The sequence below is a fragment of the Fistularia commersonii genome, chromosome 4, assembly GCF_037954325.1.
Source record: "Fistularia commersonii isolate RoL2024-O1a breed Wild chromosome 4, RoL_Fcom_v1.0, whole genome shotgun sequence".
In the NCBI taxonomy this organism is placed as follows: domain Eukaryota; kingdom Metazoa; phylum Chordata; class Actinopteri; order Syngnathiformes; family Fistulariidae; genus Fistularia; species Fistularia commersonii.
The window spans coordinates 15,403,677-15,427,388 of record NC_141287.1 but is presented as its reverse complement, the minus strand read 5'-3'; the positions used below and the strand labels follow the sequence as shown (position 1 = coordinate 15,427,388).

Here is a 23,712-nt window from a genome sequence, read left to right as displayed (position 1 = left end):
TCTGCAACGTGCACCTCAAGCTCTGGTCCCCAAAACAAAGGAGGAGGACATGGAGGTGAAGGCTGCCGCTGCGTTCCTGGAATGATAACCATGGACGATCAGATGGGTTCAAGAGTTTTTATCTTCTCCCTGCGCGTGTGAAGGGCTCTGCTGTTTGCTAGCTGGCCAAAATATTGATGTTTTCCTGCGAGCCCTGGAAACCCTTCTGAGGTGCAGCAGGCCAAAAGAGGTCTGCGGACCTCTTTGTCGCTCCATTTCTCGCTGTTTCCGTCCATTTAGTCCCGAGAAAACATCTGACTGGTGACCACTAGTTCTTTGAAAAATTGCACTCCAAGTATTTACTCATGGGTGTGGCTTAGGAGTTCTAACACCATCAAGCAACTACATCACATGAGCTTCGATGGAACCGTAAAAAGACCCCGCCTCGGAGTAGGAGCTTAGATGGATCCAGGAACTGAGGTCTACGGTCCCTGGTTCCACCGGGAAACAGCCCGGTTCAGGAAACAGTTCTGGGAACTGAGAAAAATTCCTCCAGTGAGAAAGCAGCTACTGAGACCAGGCTGTTCCCAAAGAAAACAAATCTTAGAAAAGGGAAACACAGCATCGGACACGGGTCCAAAGAAACGCTTTCTTACATCTAATTTTTAGCGTTCCGCTTAAACAGGATATGAAAATGATGCGAATCAAACTGATCGTCGATATCGCGCTTTGACGCTGCAAGGCTGCACTGAGAGATTTAAAGTTCTGCATGGTCGCCCCTGGTCAACGAAACAGGGATGAGAGATGATACACAAACAAACACACACACACACACACACACACACAGACACACAGCTGCAGGGCTCGAAGGTTGTCGGCCTCGCAGCCCCGACGCCGGGCTGCTCCGGGCATGCTCTGTTGTGTTTGGCATTCAGAGCGCAGGACAGCTAAAGGCCTGATCACCGAAGCCTGACCGCTTTTAATCAGCCCGAGTCAAACTGGCACGCACTCATATGCATACAACGCCATGTATCTCACGCAGAAATGGGCGATTTCACTCTGGGAGACGCACACATCGGTGGACACGCACACGCGCCGGAGGGCATGTCATTCCGTCCGACATCATTTCTGAGTCAAGCGCCGCGGCTGAAGGTAAATGTCAGCAACTGCGATTTGCGAGTGGAGGAGAAAGTGTAGAGCGTGTGATAAACGAGTGCAGGGACCTTTCCCTTTCGTCTTCTATAAACTTTGGCCAAAAGGAAGATTCACCCACGTGTGGGTGGGTTTGCGGATCATTTCCGAAGGAAAAAGGTTGTCTGGGACCTCGGTGACTTTTACGTCTTTGCACTTTTGCAGAGGAACACGCACTCCACTGTGCAAGCAGACGTTCCCTGACTTTTTGCAAACGATCTGCAAACCGTCGTACGGAGAGGCAGATATCGTCGTGGAATCTTCTCAACATGTTCGCCGGTTCCAATGAGATCTGGCACATCAGTTATTCCTTCCTCCTGGTTTGAGATCTTGTCACTTGTCCTTGCGCGTGCCAACCTAGCCCACATGCTAACTGAAAACTCCACTGAAGCCTTTCTTTTTTCATATTCCCTCCATTGGGATCTAATTGGGATCTTCAAACCGTGCCTTTGAAAACGCTCTGGGATCTCCTCGAAGGGCAGCAAACAGCAGCCAAACCTTCCACATTATGAACTCAACCTACTTGTGGACGTTTACTTTTCCGATAAAAAAGAAAAAAAAGACTGATGAAGGTTCAAAGTTGAATTTGAAGGCAATCACGGGTTGTCCTGTCATCCAAACATCATTATAATTCCAGACAAATCCATTCAGGAAGGTGACGTTAGCATCAGGCTAAAGTAGCAGGAGGGCTATGGCTCATGTTCACCAGGTATGGAACAAGAACTCTTGAAAGAGGGGAAGATTTACTAAACAAAAGGCACCTCTCATGTCTTTACTAATACAATGAGGTTGTACTCGAGGAGTTTTGGATTGGAACCAGCCATGAGAGTCATATCCTTTTAGATTATGGATCATCCATGATGGGTTAAATACAGGGAATGAATTTCCCCACGAGGGATTAATAAAGTATAAATTATTACCTACGTTGAGTGTTTTTTTATAATTTTTCATCCTCCCTCCAAGTATTTCTGTTACTATTTTCTACTTATTTATCTATTACCATCTCATCTCATTACATATTGTCCATGCAACTGTCATATTGATACTCATAAACATTAAATATTGAGTTTCAAAAAAAAAAAAAAAAAGAGAGGGAAAGAGACGAGACCAGTTTCTGCAACCCAGTACAAAAAGGGTAAGAATAGACAAGTGCAGAGGAGTGAGTTAGGGGTGATGAATGCATGCTGAAACTCCAGACCAGCACAGTCAAATGCAGTTCTCCAGCCTTTCCTGTTAGATGTTCCTAAATTACAGTGATGTACACAGAGGAAAATGGTGCGGAGCTTCCTGTTATGGTGATTCGAACCATGAGAACGTGCACAATCCACATTTGCCACACAGAGTGAATGCTATAATTGTGTAAAAATAGCTCTTGTTGTTTCAGAGATGAGACAGTTCACCTCCTCCTCCTCCTCCAGCGCAGCAGGATGAGGGAAAGCCTCATCGAACTCTGACCCTTGAACCCGTCTGCTTTGGCTGAACCTGCAACTGAGCCGTCAGGGTCGGAGCGCTCGCCTCTTTCTACCTCATCAAGGTCGGTGGTGCAGAGGAAGCAAACTTCATTCATTCATCATCCATGCCGCTGATGCTATAGGCGGGGTCGCCATCCCGGCTGTAACTGACTGAGAGGTGAGGTTCCATCGTTGGGCCACCAGAAGACACATACAACCATTCGCCCTCTCGACCACGTCAAAACCATTCACTCATTCACACATCATAAAGACAACCATTCACTCACTCATGCGTTCACCAAAAAGAAATATGACCATTCACCTTCTCCTTAACACGTTATGGAGAGACATACAACCATTTTTTTTCTCCTAAAGATGTCATATAGTGAGATGCAACCATTCAAACTTTCATTAATGTTTCATTTGGACACAATCATTCACTCTGTCATGTCATATAAAGATATGCACTCACTCAGTCACGCATCATATAGAGAATTCCAACCATTCGCTCCGCCATTTAAATTCAATATAGAAACAAACAAGCATTAAGACACCGTCATTCACTCACATCCATTCACCCTCTCATTCACTCATCTGGACAATGGAGATTCTTCAGTGAACCTCCTGTCTGTGCTTGGACTGCATGAGGAAACTGCAGAACCTGGAGGAACCCCACGCACAAGCACTAACCGCAGATTTTACTGAGAAGAATAAATAAGTCAATACAATATGTTCAAGACTATTGAGTGCACTGAATATAAGCCGCACCGGCTAAAAATAAACAGATATATTTATACATATATACGTCGCACTTGACCATAAGCTGCTAGCGTCCATGCTGTAACGAGATATTTTACGCAGAAATATTTTGCGCACTAAAACCATTTAAGTCGGCTTCTTTGGTGTCGGAGTTGAACGGCCTCAGAATTTCACGGTAATTTAATTGGTCATAAGTGACGAGACTAAATGCCCGGAAAACAATCCATAAATCAGCCGTATCACTGTTTAAGCCACAGTGTTCAAAGTGTGTGAAAAGTAGCATCTTATAGTCCGGAAATGACAGTAAATGATTCTAAGGTCTTTTAAAGTGATGAATATGCGGCCCTCCCTCCAGCCTCCTGCTGGAGCTCCCGACGAACGGGACAACTGTGAGCAGGGAAAACCCCGAGCGAAGGTGGAAAGTGAAGTGGTACGCATGTGCGAAGGGAAAACAAAGCAAAGCACTGTGTGTCATTCAGGCGTCGAAACCGCAAATTAGGTGCATTTGACAGGAGCAAGATCCACTTCAAACGTCGCGGGCGGAAACTCCAACCGGCCCATTCGGCGCGACGAGTTTCGGGAAGTGGATGCCGGGAAGCGTGTGAGATAATAAAGGCGTCGCTGGATGCTCAGCAAAATATCGACGATGCAGTCCGATTCTGGGTTTATTTGCAGGGCGTACTCTCCCCTCTGCGTCGTTTGAGACGCAGCCGTTCAGCAGGATCAGACAGCCGGCGCAGGAAGACAGACACTTATGAGCAGCTTTAAAAATGAAACCGGGAGACCGGTTTTTTTTTTTTCTTTGTCTCCTCAAAGAACGCGACTTTTCAATGAGATGATGCTCCTGACAATGACTGGCGACGTCTCATTTGCGAGATGGGGGGCGGGAGATGCAAGCGAGACACTTGACAGACGCGTCCCCTCGGTGACTCTGAGGCGCGGCCACGTCTTTGCCATCGAAGATGGGAACATCAAAAAGCGTGACTTTACACCTGTGCAAAGTTACGCACAAATCCACTGCGTTATTTTGTTTTGAGACTTTATCCGGAGTACTCCCGTAGCTGAAACAGTAATGGCACAAAGAGACAAATAGCACGTTTGCATGCTTTACCTTCTCTGAACGAGTCGACCCGATTCTGCAGATTTGAACTGACACGAATCTGCAAGTCTGCCTCTTGCTGTTTGCAGCAGGGGTCTTTCTCTTCCTCCAATTCCTTTCTCGCTCCCCCTCTCTCATCCATCACTCCTGACGGATGGGCTCTCCTCTCGTACTCCCGTGTTCCCCTTCCCTGCCGCACTTGGATCCAAACATCCACTTTGCCTGTCAAAGCCAGAATTTCCCGCGACGTGCTACACTCAACACACACATACGAGAGCCACTTAAGAAGTCCCCCCACCCGAATGGAAACCTAAAAATAACCTAATTCCGACACGACCCCTTAAACCAAGTCTTAATCCTAAAACGGCAATTCAAAGTCCATAATTTTTCTCATCAAGTCAACACACCCAGATCCCAACATATTCCAGCCAAACCCACACACACACACACACACACACACACACACACACACACACAAACACATACACATGCATACACAATGGTTGACCAGTGAGAAACAGCCCCATCAACAAGCTGGGGCCCTCCAACAAATAAACACCCCATTTATCTATCCAACCCCCCATCCACCCTTTGCTGTTGTGTGTGTGTGTGTGTGTGTGTGTGTGTGTGTGTGTGTGTGTGTGTGTGTGTGTGTGTGTGTACGCGCACCCATTGGGGTGTATTTGTTTCTGTGTGTGTTAAGTTGAATTCCTGAGCCTGTGGTTACCAACAGCTTTGAAGTCCCTGCAGCCCCGGGCCCCAGGCTTACCCGCCGCCCCCAGCTCGCAGAGCGAGGCCTGCACAGAGAACGGCAACGTGCACGGAAAAAAAAAAAAAAAAAAATGGGACGAACGGACAAACACGAACTTTGCCCAACGACTTTGCGAGAAAAAAAAAAATAATGCTTTGATTTGGACACAAACATGAAATCGCGATGTGAATGGACGCTTTGTGACATTGGCGCGTAAACACTCGCCTGCGGAGCAGCGTGTGTGTGTGTGTGTGTGTGTGTCACGGTTTGCGAGCGCTCAAAAATATTGCTGAGTTGCCTGGTGAGTAATTCCTGCCTTCGGATTAAAACTCCACGGTGTCTCTAATTAACTCCATGCTCATCATCTCCTCCCCTCTCCAGCCTTCTCTGTCTCTCCTCTTCCTGTCTTTCTCGCCCCTTCAGTTAGATTTCCCTCCCGGCAAAGAGTTGCTGCTGCTGCGGCGGCGGCGGCGGCGGCTGCAGGCTGCTTAGCAAGCTTTAATTAGCGGTGTGCGTGTCAAGGTTATGGAATATCCTCAAAAAGTCAACCCCGACTGCAGGGGCCTGTGAAGACAATACAATTCTAAAAACAATGTTTTGAATGAAGCGTGCACGGACATCACGGCTCCATTGGTGCGAAAAGCCTTCTGTTTCGCACATTTCTGTGTGCATAAACATACAGTTTGGCAGGCAAGAGTTTTTTTCTGCTACATTTATTCCATTTTTTTTTTTTTTTTTAACATGAGCCAAAGTTTGTAGAATTCAGCGGCAGCATCACAATTTAGGACCTCTCTAACTGGAGCACTCAATCCAGGCCTTGTCCTTTCTTTCTTGCCTCTCCGCTCTCTCTCAGTTCCAAAATGGCTCCATTCCAGGCAGCGCTGGGCCAAAAAGGGCTGCAGCGAGAGGGAGAGCGGGAGGGGGGGGAAAAAAAGAGCCTCCACACTAAGCTAAAGTGACAAGAGAGGAGGGGACTGATGCAATGGAACACTAGCCTTAGAACAGAGCCGTGTACAGTATAACACTTCATTTAGCCAAACAAAAACACTCACACACGGGGACGCCGTGAATTGATGTGTGTGTATGTGTGTGTGTGTGTGTGTGTGCGCGGCGAGTGTGTGAATTCCCCTCAGCTTCCACGGCCGCTGGAGCCGCCCTTCACCGAGAGCCCGGCGCTACGAAACCGCACAACCCCCATCCGCCAACCGTGCAGCTCTGGCGAGGAGAGGATCTGCCCCGGGAAAACTAGCAAATCTCTGATAAGAGATAAATACGAGCTGCAGTGAAGAATTAAAACACACACACACACACACACACATGAGTAGTGAATGCAAAAAAACACTGTTTGCTTGGTGCAGAATCTGGATCACAAGTTCTGTCAATGACTTTTGAAGTATGCGATGATGATGATGAGTGTGTGTACATGTGGATATGTGTGTGTGTGTGTGTGTGTGTGTGTGCACGCATGTGTGTGTGCTGCTCCCATCTTCTCACAGGGAGCTGGGCAGTTATATAATGGTCAATACAAACAAACAGAGGCTCTCGGAGGGGTGTATTCACAGCGCTCAGCCTCGGCTGTCGGGCTGACAAATGCAACCGAGAACGGAGAGAGGTAGGGAAAAATAGGGCGGAATTGAAAAGAAAATTGGAAATTATTTGGAAAAGCAAATATATCGATAAATATGTAATATTACAATTTTCATAGAAGCGCGTCCAAAGGCTGGAATAATGGCATCCACATATGTGAAGGCAATCATGTGAATCCAAAGCTCGATTTCAGACGCGGCTCTGAATCTCACTTTCCAGCGATTATTCCTATTTTCGTGTCAAGTTGACATCAGCTCGTCATATCGCCGCGTTTATGGTCATTTGCTCCCGAGCGCGGAATGACAATGAGGGACAGCGCCGCTGCCCCGAGACGGGAGGGGGTTTCAGGAATTTGGCAGCGAGAAGAATGTGGGCTTTCAGAGACACGAGGCTTAATATGGGCCGTGTCACGGGCGGGACGCGGTGAGCAGGGGTTTCCACGCAGCCTGGAAGAACCCCAGGAACCGTCTGACGCCGCTTCTGCTTTGATTACCGGCCAAAATTGGTATTTCATGTGGGGAAGCCGGGCCATCCCGTTAGCCTTGAGGGCTAAGCGATAGCACAGGTCTGATCCCTCTCAGGACCTCCGGAGGGTTCTGCTGAGCGTAACGCCGCTCTGGAAACAAGATCTCAAGCTCTTTCCTCATCCAGACGGTAGAATGATGGAATCATTGCTCCCGAAAAAACAAAAAGTCAGAGGAGCTTCAGCCCAACAGCGAGGAGGCCCTCGGTTCAATCCGTGTGGAGTTCACATGTTCTCCTCAGGTCACTTGATGAAACGGAGACACGAGTGTGAACACAGGAGTAAACCAGTGACGTGCACGCGTGAGTGAAAGGGTGAACAGATGTATGTGTGAATGAGAGGGTGAATTCTCTATATATCATATGACTGAGAAAATGGTTGCATTTCTGTCAAATATGACATGAAATGTGCATGACATGAGTGTGAAAGGGTGAACATATATATCTCTATATCAATATGTGAAATGTGATATGATATGTGAATAACAGGGTGAATATTTGCACGTCTCCATAAGTCAAATGAAAAAATGAATGGTTGCATATTTCTACATGATGTGTTAGTGAAAGGGTGAATGGCTGTATTGTCTATTTGAAATGTGAATGAGTGAATGGTTGCATGGCTCTACAGAACATGTGAATGAGAGTTGTATTCTCGAAATGAGGCGTGACAGAGTGAAAGGTTGCATGTCAACATATCAAATGTGAGTGAGAGGGTGAATGGCTGCATTTATCAACATGACCTGTGAAATAATGAGTGAATGGCTGTATGTCTCTATCCGCCGTGTAAATGAAAGGGTGAATGGCATTATTCTCCTCTTTTTGATGTGTTAGTGAAAGGGTGACTGGTTGTTTTTATCAAATGAGAGACTGAATGCTTGTATTTCTATGACAGCGTGAGGGTTGCATGTCGCTAGATGTGATTGGGCGAAGGGCGAACCCTGCCTCCGAACCAATGACAGCTAGGAAAAACTCCAGCCGAATAAGCAGTACAGGACAATGAACGAGTGAATCCATCCAGAAAATCCCTTTTCCTGCAGCCGTTTCAGTAGGAGACAGACAGTCCAGTTATTAAACTTAATATCTCGACTTTCACCAATAAAGTTAATGCAGCAAAATTCATGATCCTCTTACTCATTGAAATTACAAACGCAGTTGTGATCATGTATTTGAAATTCAGCCATTTTTAGCATGAAATATTAACATCTTATCGTCAGATGGCGGGTTCAGGACATCGTGAGTGTGCGATTCTACCAGCGACGTGCATCTTCATCCATCTATTCGGCTAAAACATGGGAGAGGTTATGGTGAGACGAGCGGTCTGGCTTTGTCGCGGGTTCCAACATGAATCACGCTGTTGGCAAGTTTAAGTATTATGTGTCTTGATAAATCAGGCAAGAATGCAAACACGGGTCTGTCGTCAACATGCAATTTGACAGCTGCGTACATTTTGCAACGCACACATCCTTGGCGAAAGTCTCTCCCCCCCCCGCACACACACACACACAAAATCCATTTGCTGTTTTAGGATCAAATTAGGGTCACAGAAATTTCACACTGGTGGTAGATAGCAGTCTGTTCACCTGCTCCAGTCTGTTCAAATGACAGATGAAATAGCGGCTCGGCGAGATTAGATCTGGCCTCAACCGCTTGCCGCGGAAAGGCCGCTCTCAAAACACGCGGTAATCCGATGACGACTGTCACGTCAATCCCCGTTGCGCACCCTCGCCCTGGAAGGGCCGCCTTTTTCTCTCGGAAACTTTAAGAAGAGCAAAACGCCGTCCCCCTGGCTGCTGCACGTGGATGACGAAATGTCCAAATAATCCCGGGCAATAAAAGCCACATCCTGAGAAATAACACATTTTCAATTCAAGCATCACACACACACAGACACACACACTCTCTCCCATGACTGAAATTCACTCACGGTGTCCCATTTCCAAAGCCAGACAGAGAGAATGTGCACTTTTGAAGGCGCCACCGAAAAAAAAAAAAAAAAATGAAACAGCTTTGCTTTCGCAAACATTTCTGACGAGACACAAACACACACATGCACATCTCCGCCGGATAATACCGGAGCACACTCTATTAAAGTCCGGGGACACACTTTGCAGGCTGTGTACACAGAGGCAACTGCTCCCGTATTCTCTGGACGGTCTGCAAGCACACACACACACAAACCCACACACACACACACACACACACATGCTGAATTGTTCAACATAGTTGGGGACGGGGAAGATGCTGCATCAATGTGTTGTATAAAAGGAAAAAAAAAAACATGAAATATTCAGTGAAGGTCCGTCAGAGCCACAATCACCTGATCCAACACACTCCAGGCCTGAAGCCACCCAAGTACAGCTGTCTGACAGCATGAATCTTTAATTTTAAAATTCAATAAATAGGGTAAAAGTCAAATTGCATCAAAAAGTGAAATACAAAAAAAAAAAAAAACAGTAAAAAGAAATAACAATGCTACTGACTCAATCTTTTTTTTCATTTCTGGTGAATTTATTTTTCATTCTTTTTTATTTTAGTTTGACTGAATTATTTTGACACTTAAGTAAGCATTGCTTGAGAAAGCTAGATAGCTAGATAGCCAGATAAATAGATTTCATTGATCCCAAAACTGGAAAATTAAAAAGGCTAAGTCATACATGAATTATATACGTATTTTATTTTGTTTTTAATTCACATGATGTATACTTAGTTGCAAGTGTGATATTAAAAACTTTTCCTTGTTTTTAGTCATGTTAGTTATAAAACAATAATAAAAATAATAAATGTAATTATTGTTTTATATTATTATGATTATCATTATATACTTGTGTATATTATTTGATATATTTTATATTTGTCTTTTTATGTATAATGTTGCTTATATTTTATCTGGCACTCTTGAGTCGGTGCTCCTGCAACCAAAAGCCATTACCCCCCTTAGAGATGAATAATATTATTCTGATTCGGATTCTAATTTTGATTCTGATTATTATATATTATTCTTATTTTATTATTATTATTATCATTATTATTTCAATTTAGTTCAGTTTTACTGCAATTCCCTTTTGCGTTGAAACAAATGCTTTGACGCAAAACTCTACGAGTAAGCAATAACAGACCCTGTAGAGAATATGAAGGGCGGTAATTAATAAGCAAATCTGAGTATAGAAGTAATCGCAATATCCAATGTTCCAGTAATTCACCTATTAATCTCGTCAACCTGAATATTATTATTATTAATTATTTTATTCAATAATGGGTTATTTCTTCTTTGCTTTTCCACGGTCAATCTTCATTGAGGTAAATCTATTGCAAAAGAAAGAAAACTATCAACCCAATTTTTTCCTTATTCCTTTTTTCTATTTATTTTGCTGCACATGATGAATAAATGCTTCGCATCAGAACGGAAATAAAAAGTAAAACAAGTGTAATCCTGCCCTAGAGCCCTGCAGGATGTGGATCGAATCTTAACAGCCGCTTTTTTTCTCTTTTTTTTTTTTTTTGTGGCCGAATGTGTGACTGTTTATGAGGGCGTGACACATAAATATAAGGTTTACACATCTGTTTGTATCTATTTCCGCTGTTCGGAGCGCCGTAAATATGTTTTCAGCTTTTCCCCCGGCCGGCCTGCGCGCTGCTCCGACCCATCTGTCTGTTAACACCAGGGGCCCGGGGACGGCGGCTGCACGCGGGGGGCTGCGGGGGCCTGTTGGTGCAGCTGTCCCACTTCAGAGTAACTTAAGACCTTATTAGAGTCCATTAGGCCCTCTCTGAAACCAATAAGAGATTGTCAAATACATCCAAACATTCACACAATTCACGGGGAGACGACGGGAAGTGAAAGGAGGGCGGTCGGGTCAGGGGGTGGCGGCGGTGTAAGGCCGCCGTTTGTCTTCATAATGCTCTGCCCTCCTCGCAAAAGACGATTGTAAGACGGAGAAACCTGCTTTCGGTGAGGAAATATAATATAAACACACAACATGACCCATATCTATTCTTTAAGGACCTTTCCTGATTTCTGCGGTTATTATTTATTCCTCTAAGAGGTCAGCATATCTGTAATTCACTGGAATCTTCATTTACATAAAAATTATTTGTTTCTTCTGGGTTTTTGATTGGAAAAAGGTCTCGGGAACCCAGGAAGCGGCTTCCCCGAGCCCCCGGCGGCAGCGGGGAACCGAGCTGGGAGACGGATTTTTGATCTTTAATTAACACGAGCCGTGGCTCTGGAGGGGGAACCAGCTGATGAACCTGGGAGCGTTTGGGACCACTTAGACTAACTACGAGAGAGAGCTTCTTTTTTTAAAAACTTCAGACACCCGCTTTTGTCTGGCTTCTTAATTCGATCTGCTCGGAGAGCCCGGGGAAGACGGGCACGTACGGAATGATGGCGGTCGGCCACAACTGAGGGAACGCGGTGAATTATGGCGGCTGCTTCTGTCTGCGTCCGTAAACAGACGTCTTTGACACACACACGGAATATATACAGAAACGCGAAGCTGCCGAGCGCGGAGGGAGCGGCATGCAGGGAGCGGAGGGTGCATCCCAAACTCACACTCATAGAGGATTCTCCACATTTGTTCGGAGACACTTTTCACATCAAAAGCGGAACAAGACTGCCGAAGTGATGCCGAAGTGATGTATCTATGTAGCAGTGACGCACAGTCGAGGGAAGCAGGAGAGGCCGTGCCTCACTTGCCAGTCTTTGAAAGGAAAAAAATGTAAAATGAAAGAAAAAATTGTTATATTTAGAAGTGATTAGCACTATGAAGGTTTTTTAATTTAACTTCACCAGTTTTAGATTTTTTTTCAACATTTTTTTTCTTCCATTTTATTTTATTTTATGTATTTATTGTATTCCATTTTATTTTAGTTTTTTATCCAAAATTGCTGGATTTTCACATTTACTGTTCAAAAACTGAGAAGAGAGTGCAGTGAGGCCGCCAACTGTTGAGCCTAAACGTAGATTGCGCAATGACGGCTGACTGCTGGCATGCTCTGCACTAACACCATATTGCTGTCGCTATTAAAATGTTTAAACACTTTTGCTTCAGGAACCACATTTCCAATGTCAAATGTTTTTTTGTCCACAACTGCATGTGTGTCACTAGTTTCTTGAGTCCAAATGAGTCACATGAGTCCGAACTATTTCCATCTGCAACTTTAAAAAGCCGCTTTAGACACTTGCGCACTGCAGAAACATTTGCTAGCACCTTTTCGGGCACCAGGCTGTTTTTATTCTGAGCTCCTACCGCGAGGCGGGGACTTTTTACAGTTCCATAGGAACTCGTGAGCCACGCCCTGTAGTGGAAACCTCCTGTGGACTGCTGATCACCATTTTTAAAAACTATGGCGCTCACTGTTTGTGCCACCAAAGCACGGAGAAGGAGGGATTTTTTGAAAATCACATTCTACCACTGTTACAGCAGTCCTGACCATCATAGCTGCTGCTAATGTTTTTGTCCAATCAGCCTGCGGCGCCGCTCTGTGGGGAACCGCCCCTTTTTGAGGAGATTTTTCAGTCAGTCTGAAATTGTTATCTGAAGATATCTGAAGGTAAACTGACAATTTTACTCTGAAAAAACGGCTAATCCAATCTTCGATGTGCGTCCCTGGCAGCCTGCATCGCTTAAGGGAGCATCTTTGTTTATCTCACCACCTATTGGTGCCAAGTAGTATTGCAGTGTCATTTGCTGCGAAGGTAAAGTTGCAGGTTGCAAAAGTAAAAGTTCGAACTGGACGCGTCTCGGAAGTTTTCTGCCAGAAATTAAAAGGGCCGAGGACGACCGCCCAACGGGACGAGCACTGATGAAGAAGCACCGCTGTTGATGCTAAAAGCCGCTAAGAGACCTTTGTAAACAAACAGAGGTCAAGTGATTCTGTGCAGGTACGGCAGAACCTTCATCAGAACTCCAAACATTGAAGAAAATAAATCCCCGCGCCGTTCATCACTAATTCATGAATTTTAAAAGGCTACTGAGACGGCGCCTCGTGTGTTCAGATGAAAAGGCTAATTGCGCCACTTAACCTTTGACCTCGCTTGGTCCCGAGGGGGATATAAGCATCACCGTGACGCCTAATGCTTTCTGACAAAGCGCTACAGCTGTGAAGCCGCAGCACCGGCAGCAGATCTTCGCAAGAAACCGAGGCGATCTCACCGGCGATCGACACCAGGACCGTGTCCCTTTTTTTTTTGATCCAACATGGCGTCCGTGGTGGTAGCCGGTCGCACGGCTCGGGACGCCCGGAATAGCGAGAGGCAGCGTGGGGCGGCTGCATAGCTTCTACCAGCGTCTCCCGAGTAACACGTAGCTGCGCCTGAGTATCTCCAGGCTCTGGCCAACGTCTGCCCTCTCATGTCTCCGCCGGCACCCGCAATCGCTGCCGCAGCTATTTAATTTTTCACCATCCACTCCAGCCACCTCCTTTCTTCTGCATTATCTGAAGGCTGGTTCAGATCTTCTCCCAGTTAATGATGTGACGCAGAGCAGCTTATGCTATTAAACTACTGTGTGTTGCACATCACAGCGGAGACCTGGATAACACATCACACACACGGAAGGAAAATATATACGTGCGACCGCTGACTTCTACCCCTCCGCTCCCTTTCTTCTGATTCCTCTGAAGGGATTAGGGATGAATGATGGCCGTGCGCGCACAAAGCTCGGACACATGATGTCCAAGGTTCCCGCGCCTGGAGTTATGAAGTGTCAGAGAACCTCCGGCGGCAGACGCCGAACCTTCCGCGGCGAGATACGCCGCGGTCATAATAATCCTCGGAGATGAAAAATAGATGACAGGCCGGGAAATGAAAGGGCCGACAGAAAGTTTCCGCGGGAGCCGGTTCTTACTTTGGCAGGTGTTGCTCCGCTCCTCGTAGCCCGGGTTGCACAGGCACCTCCCGATGGGCACCAGCCACTCGCCGTCCGTGCTGCAGTACATTCGCGGCGGCTCCTCCTCCTTGGAGTGATTGACACACGAGCCTTTGACCTCCACCAGCGACTGGGAGTCCATGAGCACCGTGTCGGGGAAGGAGGCCAAGTTCCTCACGGTGTTCGGGCACTTCTTGAAGTACACCCTCACCGAGACCAGAGCCACGCACGCGCCCACGTCCTGGAAGGCCAGGTAGAAGCCCTTCTTGGTCAGGGGCCCCACCTCACGCACCTCGGTGTTGAGCTTCAGGATGCGGTCGCCGAGGTCCATCTGGGTGAAGCTTTCGTCGGCGGCGATGGTGTCGATCTTGGAGAACTGGTGCTCCCGGAAGTGACTCCCCTGGTCGTCGTCGGTCTCCAGGTAGAGCAGGTTGAAGGTCTCCTTGCAGGTGCCCAGCACAAGCGGGATGGAGTTGCAGTCGCGCAGGGTGAACTTCAGCTCCACGTAGATCTTCTGGGCCGACTGGCGGGGGATCCAGTTGGTCCGGAGCCAGTTGTTCTGGCTGTACTCCATCACGTTGCAGACCTGGAAAGTCCTGATGGGGGTGTAGTGCTCGTCCACCCCGCTGATCTCCTCCCACTGGAGTGGGGGGGGGGGACAAATGGAGAAAGATGGAGGAGGGAAATGGAGAGTGCAGAGAGGAGGAGAGGGCAAACTCAGAAGAAGATTAGGGAGAAAAGGGGGCAGATATTAATTCGGGTCAACGAGGGAGGAAGAGCAAAGGGTTTCCAGAGTCAGAGGGGAAGAAGAGAAGAGAGAAGCAGGGGAGGAGTAGCGGAGAGAGGGAGGGAGAGAGGGAGAAAAAGTTATCTCTAGCCTGGAAAGCATTTACACATGAATTATTTAGATTCAGACAAGACTCGTGCCGAATTCTAAAACATCCAACAAACACTTAAGGGTGGAAAAAAAATGTATAAATATAAAAATCATCAAAATAAAAATATCCAAAAAATATTTATAAAATTTTGAAAATAAATAAAAAAAAAAAATAATAAAAAAAAATCACTGGAATTAATTAAAATCAAACCCTTTGGATCAGGGCTGTAGAAAAACCAGAAGCTTATTTATTGTCAAATATTCACAAATCTGAGTTGTTTTTTGTTGTTTTTTTTCCACCCTTATGCTAACATGTTTGTATCTACATACATAGAGAACTGCAGTCTTGGCTACGTCACAATCTGACTGCGTCTAAACGTGCTGGGTCCGGCTAAGAAACAAAAAGAAAAAAAAGAAAAAAAGAAACGGCGCACAGACAGACGTCGGAGTGTGTACCAAAGAACGTTCGTGGCGTTCTTACATTTTCCCTCCACTGGAAGGAAGCAATGAGAGAGAGGAGGAGAAGAGAAACAAAGCCGGGGTCATTCCTTTTTCAACCAGGCACAGCGGGAAGACTCATTGATCGCTGTCCGCCGACGACCAGCGCCTGAAACGCTAAATTGACGGCCGTTGGAAAAAACTTTTTTTTTTTTTTGTCTCGAGGCGAAATTAAGAATGGATGTGAGCCTGTGAATGAGAGGCGGCCTTTGTCAAAGAGACACAAAGAGAGGGAGGGCGCGGGAGAGGGAGTAAGTGGAAACTGAATTATCGCTCCTTTCACACGAGCTTTAGTGGAAACATAAACCCACACACACACACACACACACACACACACACACACACACACACACACACACACACACAGGCGGTACATGCGAATTGTTTTCGGTCCCAAAGTAGGCAGACACAGCAGGTGCTCCGGGCCCCGAACACGGAAATTAATGACGAGCTATGAAAGTCTAGGTTCTGGATTACATGTACTTGTGTGTGTGTGTGTGTGTGTCGGTGTGTGTGTGTCTGTCGGTGTAATATGGCATATCTTTTTGTGTCTGGTTTTCAAGGACCTTTTAGGCTTAAGGATAACCGCTTGCTTCTCGCTTTGCAGTAAAACACCCGCGATGGAGAAGACGGAGGAGGGAAACTTCTTTAAAACTCAGACCCTCGTCTCTCGGGGCTTCTCCTCGCCAATTAGCTCTCGGTAAATGATTCATGGAGTCATCCAGGTGGAAGGTAATTGGACTGGCTGCGTCACATGACACCACAGGGAGGGATTTGTAATGCGTCTCTCCACGGGATTCTGATCGGATGGCGTTTTTACTGGAGCACACTGGGACGACTTTTACAGCTTCTCAGGATTGAACGTTTCGGACTGAGACAGAAATCAGCGCAGCCTTTGTTATCTCATATTCATCCATTCATTCTCTGCTCCGCCTGTCCTGCATGTCTCTTCACTGAATCAGGATTGCAAAACGATAAAACTTACAATGTTTTTTTTTTTTTTCTGGCCTTTGCAAACATTCATCAGCACCCTCTCATATCTAAACTCCTTCATTCATTCATTCATTCATTAACCTGCAGGCGGTGCTGCAGCCAATCCCAGATGTCATTGGGCAAGAGGCGTGGTTTCACCCCGGACCGGCCAATCACTGGGTCACATTTGGAGACATCCAACCATTCACCCTGTTATCCAGACGTCTGGGCAATGCAAGGTCTCCAGTGAACCTCCTGCATGTGTTTGGACTGTGAAAGGAACCCAGAGAACCCTGAGGAACCCCACGCAAACATGGGGGAGAATATGAAGACTCCACAGAGTCCGACCTTCTCGCTGTGAAAAGACAGTTTCTTGGTGCATTCAGACAGTAGAAGAATCAGGGACCTCAGCTCAGAGTACCATCTAAACTCCTTCTCTTGGGAACCTAAACGACGTAGGTTCTTGGTGATTGGTGGAACTCCTAAGCCACGCTCATGACCAGATTCATCATACAGATTGCGTGGCGCCATTTTCTAAAAACTATGGTGGTCACTGCTCAGGAGTTTTCCTGCGACAAAATGTACGGAAGTGGCGATAAACTCATCGCAGAAATGCCCCCTGTGGGTAATCCGACCTTCTCGCTGTGAGGGTGAAGCGCTAACCGCCGCGCCGCCGTGTCGCCAAGACAGATTGCCCAGAACGCAAACTGGAATACACTCGTGCTGCAACTGTTACTGCCGCATAGTATTTTATGGCCATATCAGTTATTTATTGCCAGTCACTAACAGGATAAGTATGTATGTAGCACATGTAGTGCTCCCTTCTTTGGGGAAACAAGACACATGGCCTTGCTAGCATATTGGAAAAACAGTCATAAATAGGTGATTATGATGCTAAGACTGCACAGACTGGGAAAGTAGCAGCTCCTCTCCAGTCATACATAATCATAGGCGGCTTTATTTCTGCTCTTACATCATTTGTCACCCAAAGAAAACCCCCTGCTTGCTAGCAGAAGCTAGTTTAGGGCTTCGCCGCACTGGATGGTCCAGGATCTGAACAAGCTCTTGCTCTTAATCCAGACGTAATCTGATTTTGGCGTTATCCCTCATGTCTGCTGCTATGATACAGATGGGGATAAACCAACGGACAGGGCGGAGCTGACATCGGCCCAAATCAGGAGATACCAAAGCCATTGAAACATCAACGCTGATGCATTGAGATGCTTCATGGAGGCGTTCTGTGTATCACACACCATCTGGGTGAACTCTTACGACCTCCACCGGTTGGCTCTTGCCCTTAGAAGGACACGAGGACGACAGTAATGGACCTCAAACGACCACAATAAATTTAAGAAGTTACAGATGTACGTCAGCGAAGACCATCCCTCTGCTGATTCCAGATGTTTAAAATGAAAAGGTCATGAAGCGCCATAAAACCAGTGGATATTAAGAGCTCGCTGAGGTGAATTTTAAAAGACACAAACGCCTTCCACTGCTTTCTTGAGGTTCTCCAAGCAGGACGTACAAATGTTGCAACACCATTAGCCGCTTTTGCTCTTTTTGGAGACCTGTTCTTGGAGCATTCAGACAGCAGAAGAACTATGGACCTCAGCTAAGCTCCTTCTCATAAGAACTCATAAGATGTAGGTTCTTGGTGATTGGTGGAACTCCTGAGTCAGATGTATGACCAGGTACTTCTTCCAGATTTCTAAAAACTACTAAATGTCACTGCTCAGATGTGTTCTTGCTCCAAGCTCCTCTGGCCCGCTACGCCTCGGAGGCGTTTCCAGGGCTCGCAGAGGAACATCTATATTTGGCTTCTCGGATCTTCTCTGTCCGATATCGGCTCATCTAGAGTAAAGTGGGTTACTACTGAGCGCACAGGAACAGTGCTGCTCACTCAATCCTGAGTGGATCTTATTATTTATATTTATACTCATATTTGTTGATATTGACATTGTTGTGCTGCTGTGACAAAAGAATTTTGTCATAGTTCCTGTAGCTCCTGCTACAGAGTCAAATGGGGAAGAATCAAAATAAAACTCTATATAAAAATAAAGAATAGCGAATAATAAATAAACAGAAAAGATGAAAATAAATAAAAGTTAAAGGTACGTAGAAATGTATAAAAATATATGCAACATATTTACAAGGACATGTATATGATTACATGGAGTCATTTTGTGTATAAGTAGGGGTTGTTGTGCAGTAAAACATTTATTGCACAGAAGACAATGGAACTATAAGCGGAGAATAATCTTATAATATTATAAAGATAGATAATCTTATCTTATCCACTCAGAGATTCAGCCTTAGAATATTTGAGATATAAATGGCAAACTGGATGTAGAAAAAAAATTAAAGAATAGTAAATTTTCCATTAACAGTCTCACACTTTACAATCTCAATCTCTCACTTGAACACATTCAATAAGTCAGGATGGAAATCCAGTTTATGTCCATCATGATATTCTCCATTCTCCAGGGTTCCTCTCTCACAATAGTACACACGCACTATTTTCCTAAAAACAGACAGAAGCAGGTATTCGGGATTTAATAACAAGCTTCCCCCAGCCGTAAAGGAAGCTCATCTTGTTTGCAAAAAGTCTGAGTGAAACGCAAATGAGGCAACGAACCTGTTACCTGGAGGATCTGGCCCGACCCCCCGCCCATCGCCCTCTAATTGATATATAACAACACCAGCAACCTGCAGCAGTCCTTGTGACCCCCGACCCCTCCGCCCCCGCCGGTCGCAGCTGGGCGGCAGGACGGTGCGATCTGCTCTGATCTGTGCTGTAGGTGAGGCGGCCGGGGGGGACAGTAAAAGGAGACAGCGGTAACTTGAGCTCCCTCAGAAATTACAACTATGGCGACAGGCACGTCTTCCAGTCACCCGGTCAGCACTCCGGCTCGCACTCTTCAAAGGGAGGTCAATGAGAGTCAATGGGACCCTGTGTGCGCCGGTGTTGGGTGACAATGCACTCAGGCCAAAACCGGCTTCAGGTTTGGAGACAGGATGGAGGACGAGCCTCGCCTTTTTAACTTATTTAAAGGGAAACGCAAAGAAACGAGGATTTGAATTTCAGCTAGTGTCTTCTCAATCCCTCTAGACTCCACGGCTGCGGGTCCATGTGAAAGCTGGATAATATTTCACTTTGTTTTACCTCTGTACACACACACATATATATATATATACACACATACATACATATATATGTATGTATGTGTGTGTGTCTTTTTGTGTATATATATATATATAGATAGATATATAGATATATACACACACACACACACACACACACACACATATACATATACACACAGTGGTCCCTTAAGATTTAAATCACTTTATATACAATTTTTTGCACAATTTGAGCAAAATGTATCCTTATAATACGAAAATAATTTCATATATATATATATTTAAGTGTGTGTATGTGTGCATACATATGTGTGTACATATACACACAAACACAGACACACATATATATACACACACACACACACATATATATATATATTTGTTTATTTATTAAAAAAACACAGTTGCCTCTTAAAATATGATTGACATATTTTTTTTAAGTTACAAAGAAATTCAAGATAAATATCCTTTTAATATGAAAATTTTTTCACATATATATATATATATAGGCCCCATAAGATGCAAATCACTTCATGTGAGATTTTTTTAAGATACGAAAGCCCAATTCCTTGAATCCTTGTTATTTTAAAGATTTTATCCTTGAAATACGAAAAAAAATTCATGATGCGAATACGAGAGCGAGAAAATCAAAATTCAAAATTTGCGTGGTTCAAGCCAAGTAAGCTCCTGCAACTCCAATGCGTGTCATGATGCCGCCAAAATCTTCTGAATTTGCACTGCTCGCCGCTCTCACCTTGAAGAACGCCTCGCAGCTTCCTGCATCCGTCGACCACCTCCCTCAGGTAGTTGGTACAGTACACATATCTCATCTGGTGTTCCCATCTCTTGTGTGGCATCATTTTATATCTTTTCATTTATTTTGTGTTGGTTGGAACTATTTTTTTTTCTGTTATTTTAAATGGGGAAAATTTATTTAAGATATGAAAAAAATCAACACACAAACCCACGTGGCGTTCAAATTAAATTTGTGTCTTAATGGAGCACTGTGTGTGTGTGTGCGTGCGTGTACATATATATATCGATATATCTATATATCGATATATATAGATATATCTATATATATATGGATGCCACCTGAATATATGAAATAATATGTGCAATATTATTCGTAATCGTGTGATATCTGGACATTATTGGGTTGTGCTTTTGTACAACACAGACTGGAGATGCACCTTCGATTTCAATGCATTTCACTTTCCGAGAACAGTAAGCTTTTCTAGTCACGTCACACACGTACGTCACACAACTTGTTACACGGCCTCCATTTTCACCCCGCCTGATGAGATATACCATGCACTGACATGTTGGTTTAGAACTCCCTTTCTTTCTGGACGCTGGGGTACAGCGCTGGAGAAAGAATTGTCTATTTAAAAGCAAACACGGGTCAGGGGAGGCGACTTTTCCCAACAAGTGCAGGGACGTCTGAAATTCTGGGCTGCAGTAGGGAGGGAGGGGGGTCATCGGGGGTCACAGACACGACAACTGCAGTATATCAGTCAGAGGACATTTCAGCCGCTTGTGTTATCTAAAGGGACACTAAACACATATTTCATATCTCCTCCTCCTCCCCCCTCTGTTTTTCCTCCTGCCTCCTTATAATTGTTTATCCAACTGTGGAGCGCCGAAAGATGTGAAAATAAGGCTGAGAACTGTTTTCCATTTAAACAATGTCGGACATGAGGAATGGGACGATGTTCCCCGTTGATTTGCGTTCGCTAACTTGGATGGCCCGTATTTAAGCAGTGGCTCGAATTCAGCGGTCCGTTTATTCGTAATGTGGGTCGTAAATTCATAAATTTGTTTCGGAAATACGTTGATTTATTTTTTACTTCTTGTTAACACTAATTCAAAGCAAAACAGAACTTGTGCACTAGTTCACCAGTGTTGCTCTGCGTACACTGACACCATCCAAAGACAATTGTTCTTGGTACAAATTACAGTTTCTTCATTAGAACAGGGGTGTCAAACTCATTTTCACCGAGGGCCACATCAGCATAATGGTTGCCCTCATAGGGCCACATGTAACAATAACAGCATATTTAATTTAATTCTTGGACAATATATTGTTTTTCTGGAAGGCGAACTTTGGATTTACAAGTTGGTCCAAAACGCTTCAACTCGGCAAGATAAACACTATTGGCCCAAAATAGCTATCTTCAAAACTTGCAGCTGGAACTGAGTGATTTTGACATATGAATCAAGTCCTATTCAATGTATTTCAGCACCAGCTCTTAAAAAATCCGAAGTTATTTACAAGTTGCACTTCTCATTTCCACTTGTTGAAAATTGATGGATGTGGATACACTACGACCTATTGGCCGGAAGCAATCATATTGCAGATAACATTACTGCCATTAATTGTGGAAAATGTAGTCTGTGGTCAATTCACGTGTTTGACTTATTTAAGACAATCAGAGCTTTTAAGACGTTCTCACAGGCTACATAAAATGAGATGGTGGGCCACGTCTAGCCCACAAGCCTTGAGTTTGACATGTGCATTAGACTTTCCAGATCTTATTTTGAGAAACTACGGTTTCTGCCTTCGCCTTACTGCCGCACTTAACTCTGTCAAAAAGTGAGCCCAAAACGAAAGTCTGCAGAGCATGTTCGGGAGCGAACAACCTCTAACTGGTCCGCGGAAACATTTTCATGCATAAAATTGGTCCGTGGTACAAAAAAGGTTTTTACCGCTGCACTATAGTTTAATGTTTGTTTATTGTACACTTTACATTTAATATGCACTTGATTATTATCTTGTTAATCTCATTTCATCACAGAAAAGCGACAAACATCTTAGCAACTACTGTTTCCCGAGTATATGTAGAGAAACTGACAATAAAGCAAGCTTTGACTTTGAATGAGAGGTTGTATTTCACCGTGTGACGTGCCAATGAGTGAGCGAGTGGTTGTACAGCGGCCCCTCGAGATCCCAATAGCTTTATATACGATTTTTTTAAGATACGAAGCGCGATTTGAGCAAATTTTATACTTGAAATACGAAAAAATGTCATGATACGAATACATGACAGAGAAAATCAAAATTCGAAATTCATGCCGACCGAGCTCCGGCAACCCAAATACGCTTCATGACGCTGCCACATCTTCTGGATTGGCGCCGTTTTGAGGAACCTCGCAGCTTCCGGCATCCCTCACCCACTTCATCCGGGTACTTGGTAAAAATAACCATATCTCGTGTCGTATTCCTATCTCTTATGTGGCATCATTTTATATCTTTGAACTTATTTGGTGTAGTTTTTTAATAATCATCATTTGCCCTAAGAAAGCAAGTGGTGAACCCAGAAAGAATATGCTTTCTATGGAAATTAAGCAAAAAATAATGGCGGGGCACGAACGCTGTGTACGTGCGACCAATATCACACAAAAGTGTAATCACAATGCATCCACGATATGTAGCATTTTGTGAGTTTTTTCGGGGGTGTTGGAACTTATTAATTTTTTTTCTGTTATATCAAATGGGGAAATATCATTTAAGAAAATAGTTAAATTCATATCTTAAGGGACCACTGTATGTCTATGTAACATGCAAACGACAGGGTGAGTGTCTGTACGTCTCTAAATGTGTCCATGCAGGGATAAGTCCCATGACCCTGAGTGCAGGATAGTGTGTATAGAGAATGAATGAATGATTATTTTAGATCAATATCCAAACTTTAACATGACAGATAATTTCATTTTGAGCAGCCGGCTGATAATTGCAACATGCAAAGCCCCGTCCTCAGGTGGCGTCTGAGGAAAAGCACGCAGGAGCCGGTCCGCGGCCGTTAATTCTGTTTTGCATTCACGGTCGGCGTCTGGAGTGCTGCCGCGCTGCACAAGAATGCTTTCAGAGCACTCAGGAATATAATCTGTATCTCTTTAGTCTTGTGGATGGTTGAGCTCCCTGGACGCTGTTCAAAAATCAGCCTGCCTCCCGAACAGATAAGAGCGAATCTGGATCACACACATTTACACATGACACACACAGACACACACAC

The 23,712-nt window shown here is 44.8% G+C and overlaps 1 protein-coding gene across 5 annotated transcripts in view; it reads right to left on the bottom strand.

Moving 5' to 3' along the window:
- epha3 (eph receptor A3) overlaps positions 1-23,712 on the bottom strand; it is a 120,335-nt gene that overhangs the window by 84,294 nt on the left and 12,329 nt on the right. For all 5 annotated transcript variants that reach the window (XM_086145554.1, XM_086145555.1, XM_086145556.1 and 2 more), the window contains exon 3: positions 14,188-14,848. In XM_086145554.1, coding sequence (XP_086001680.1) covers positions 14,188-14,848 — 661 coding nt within the window. The remainder of the gene's footprint in view (positions 1-14,187; positions 14,849-23,712) is intronic.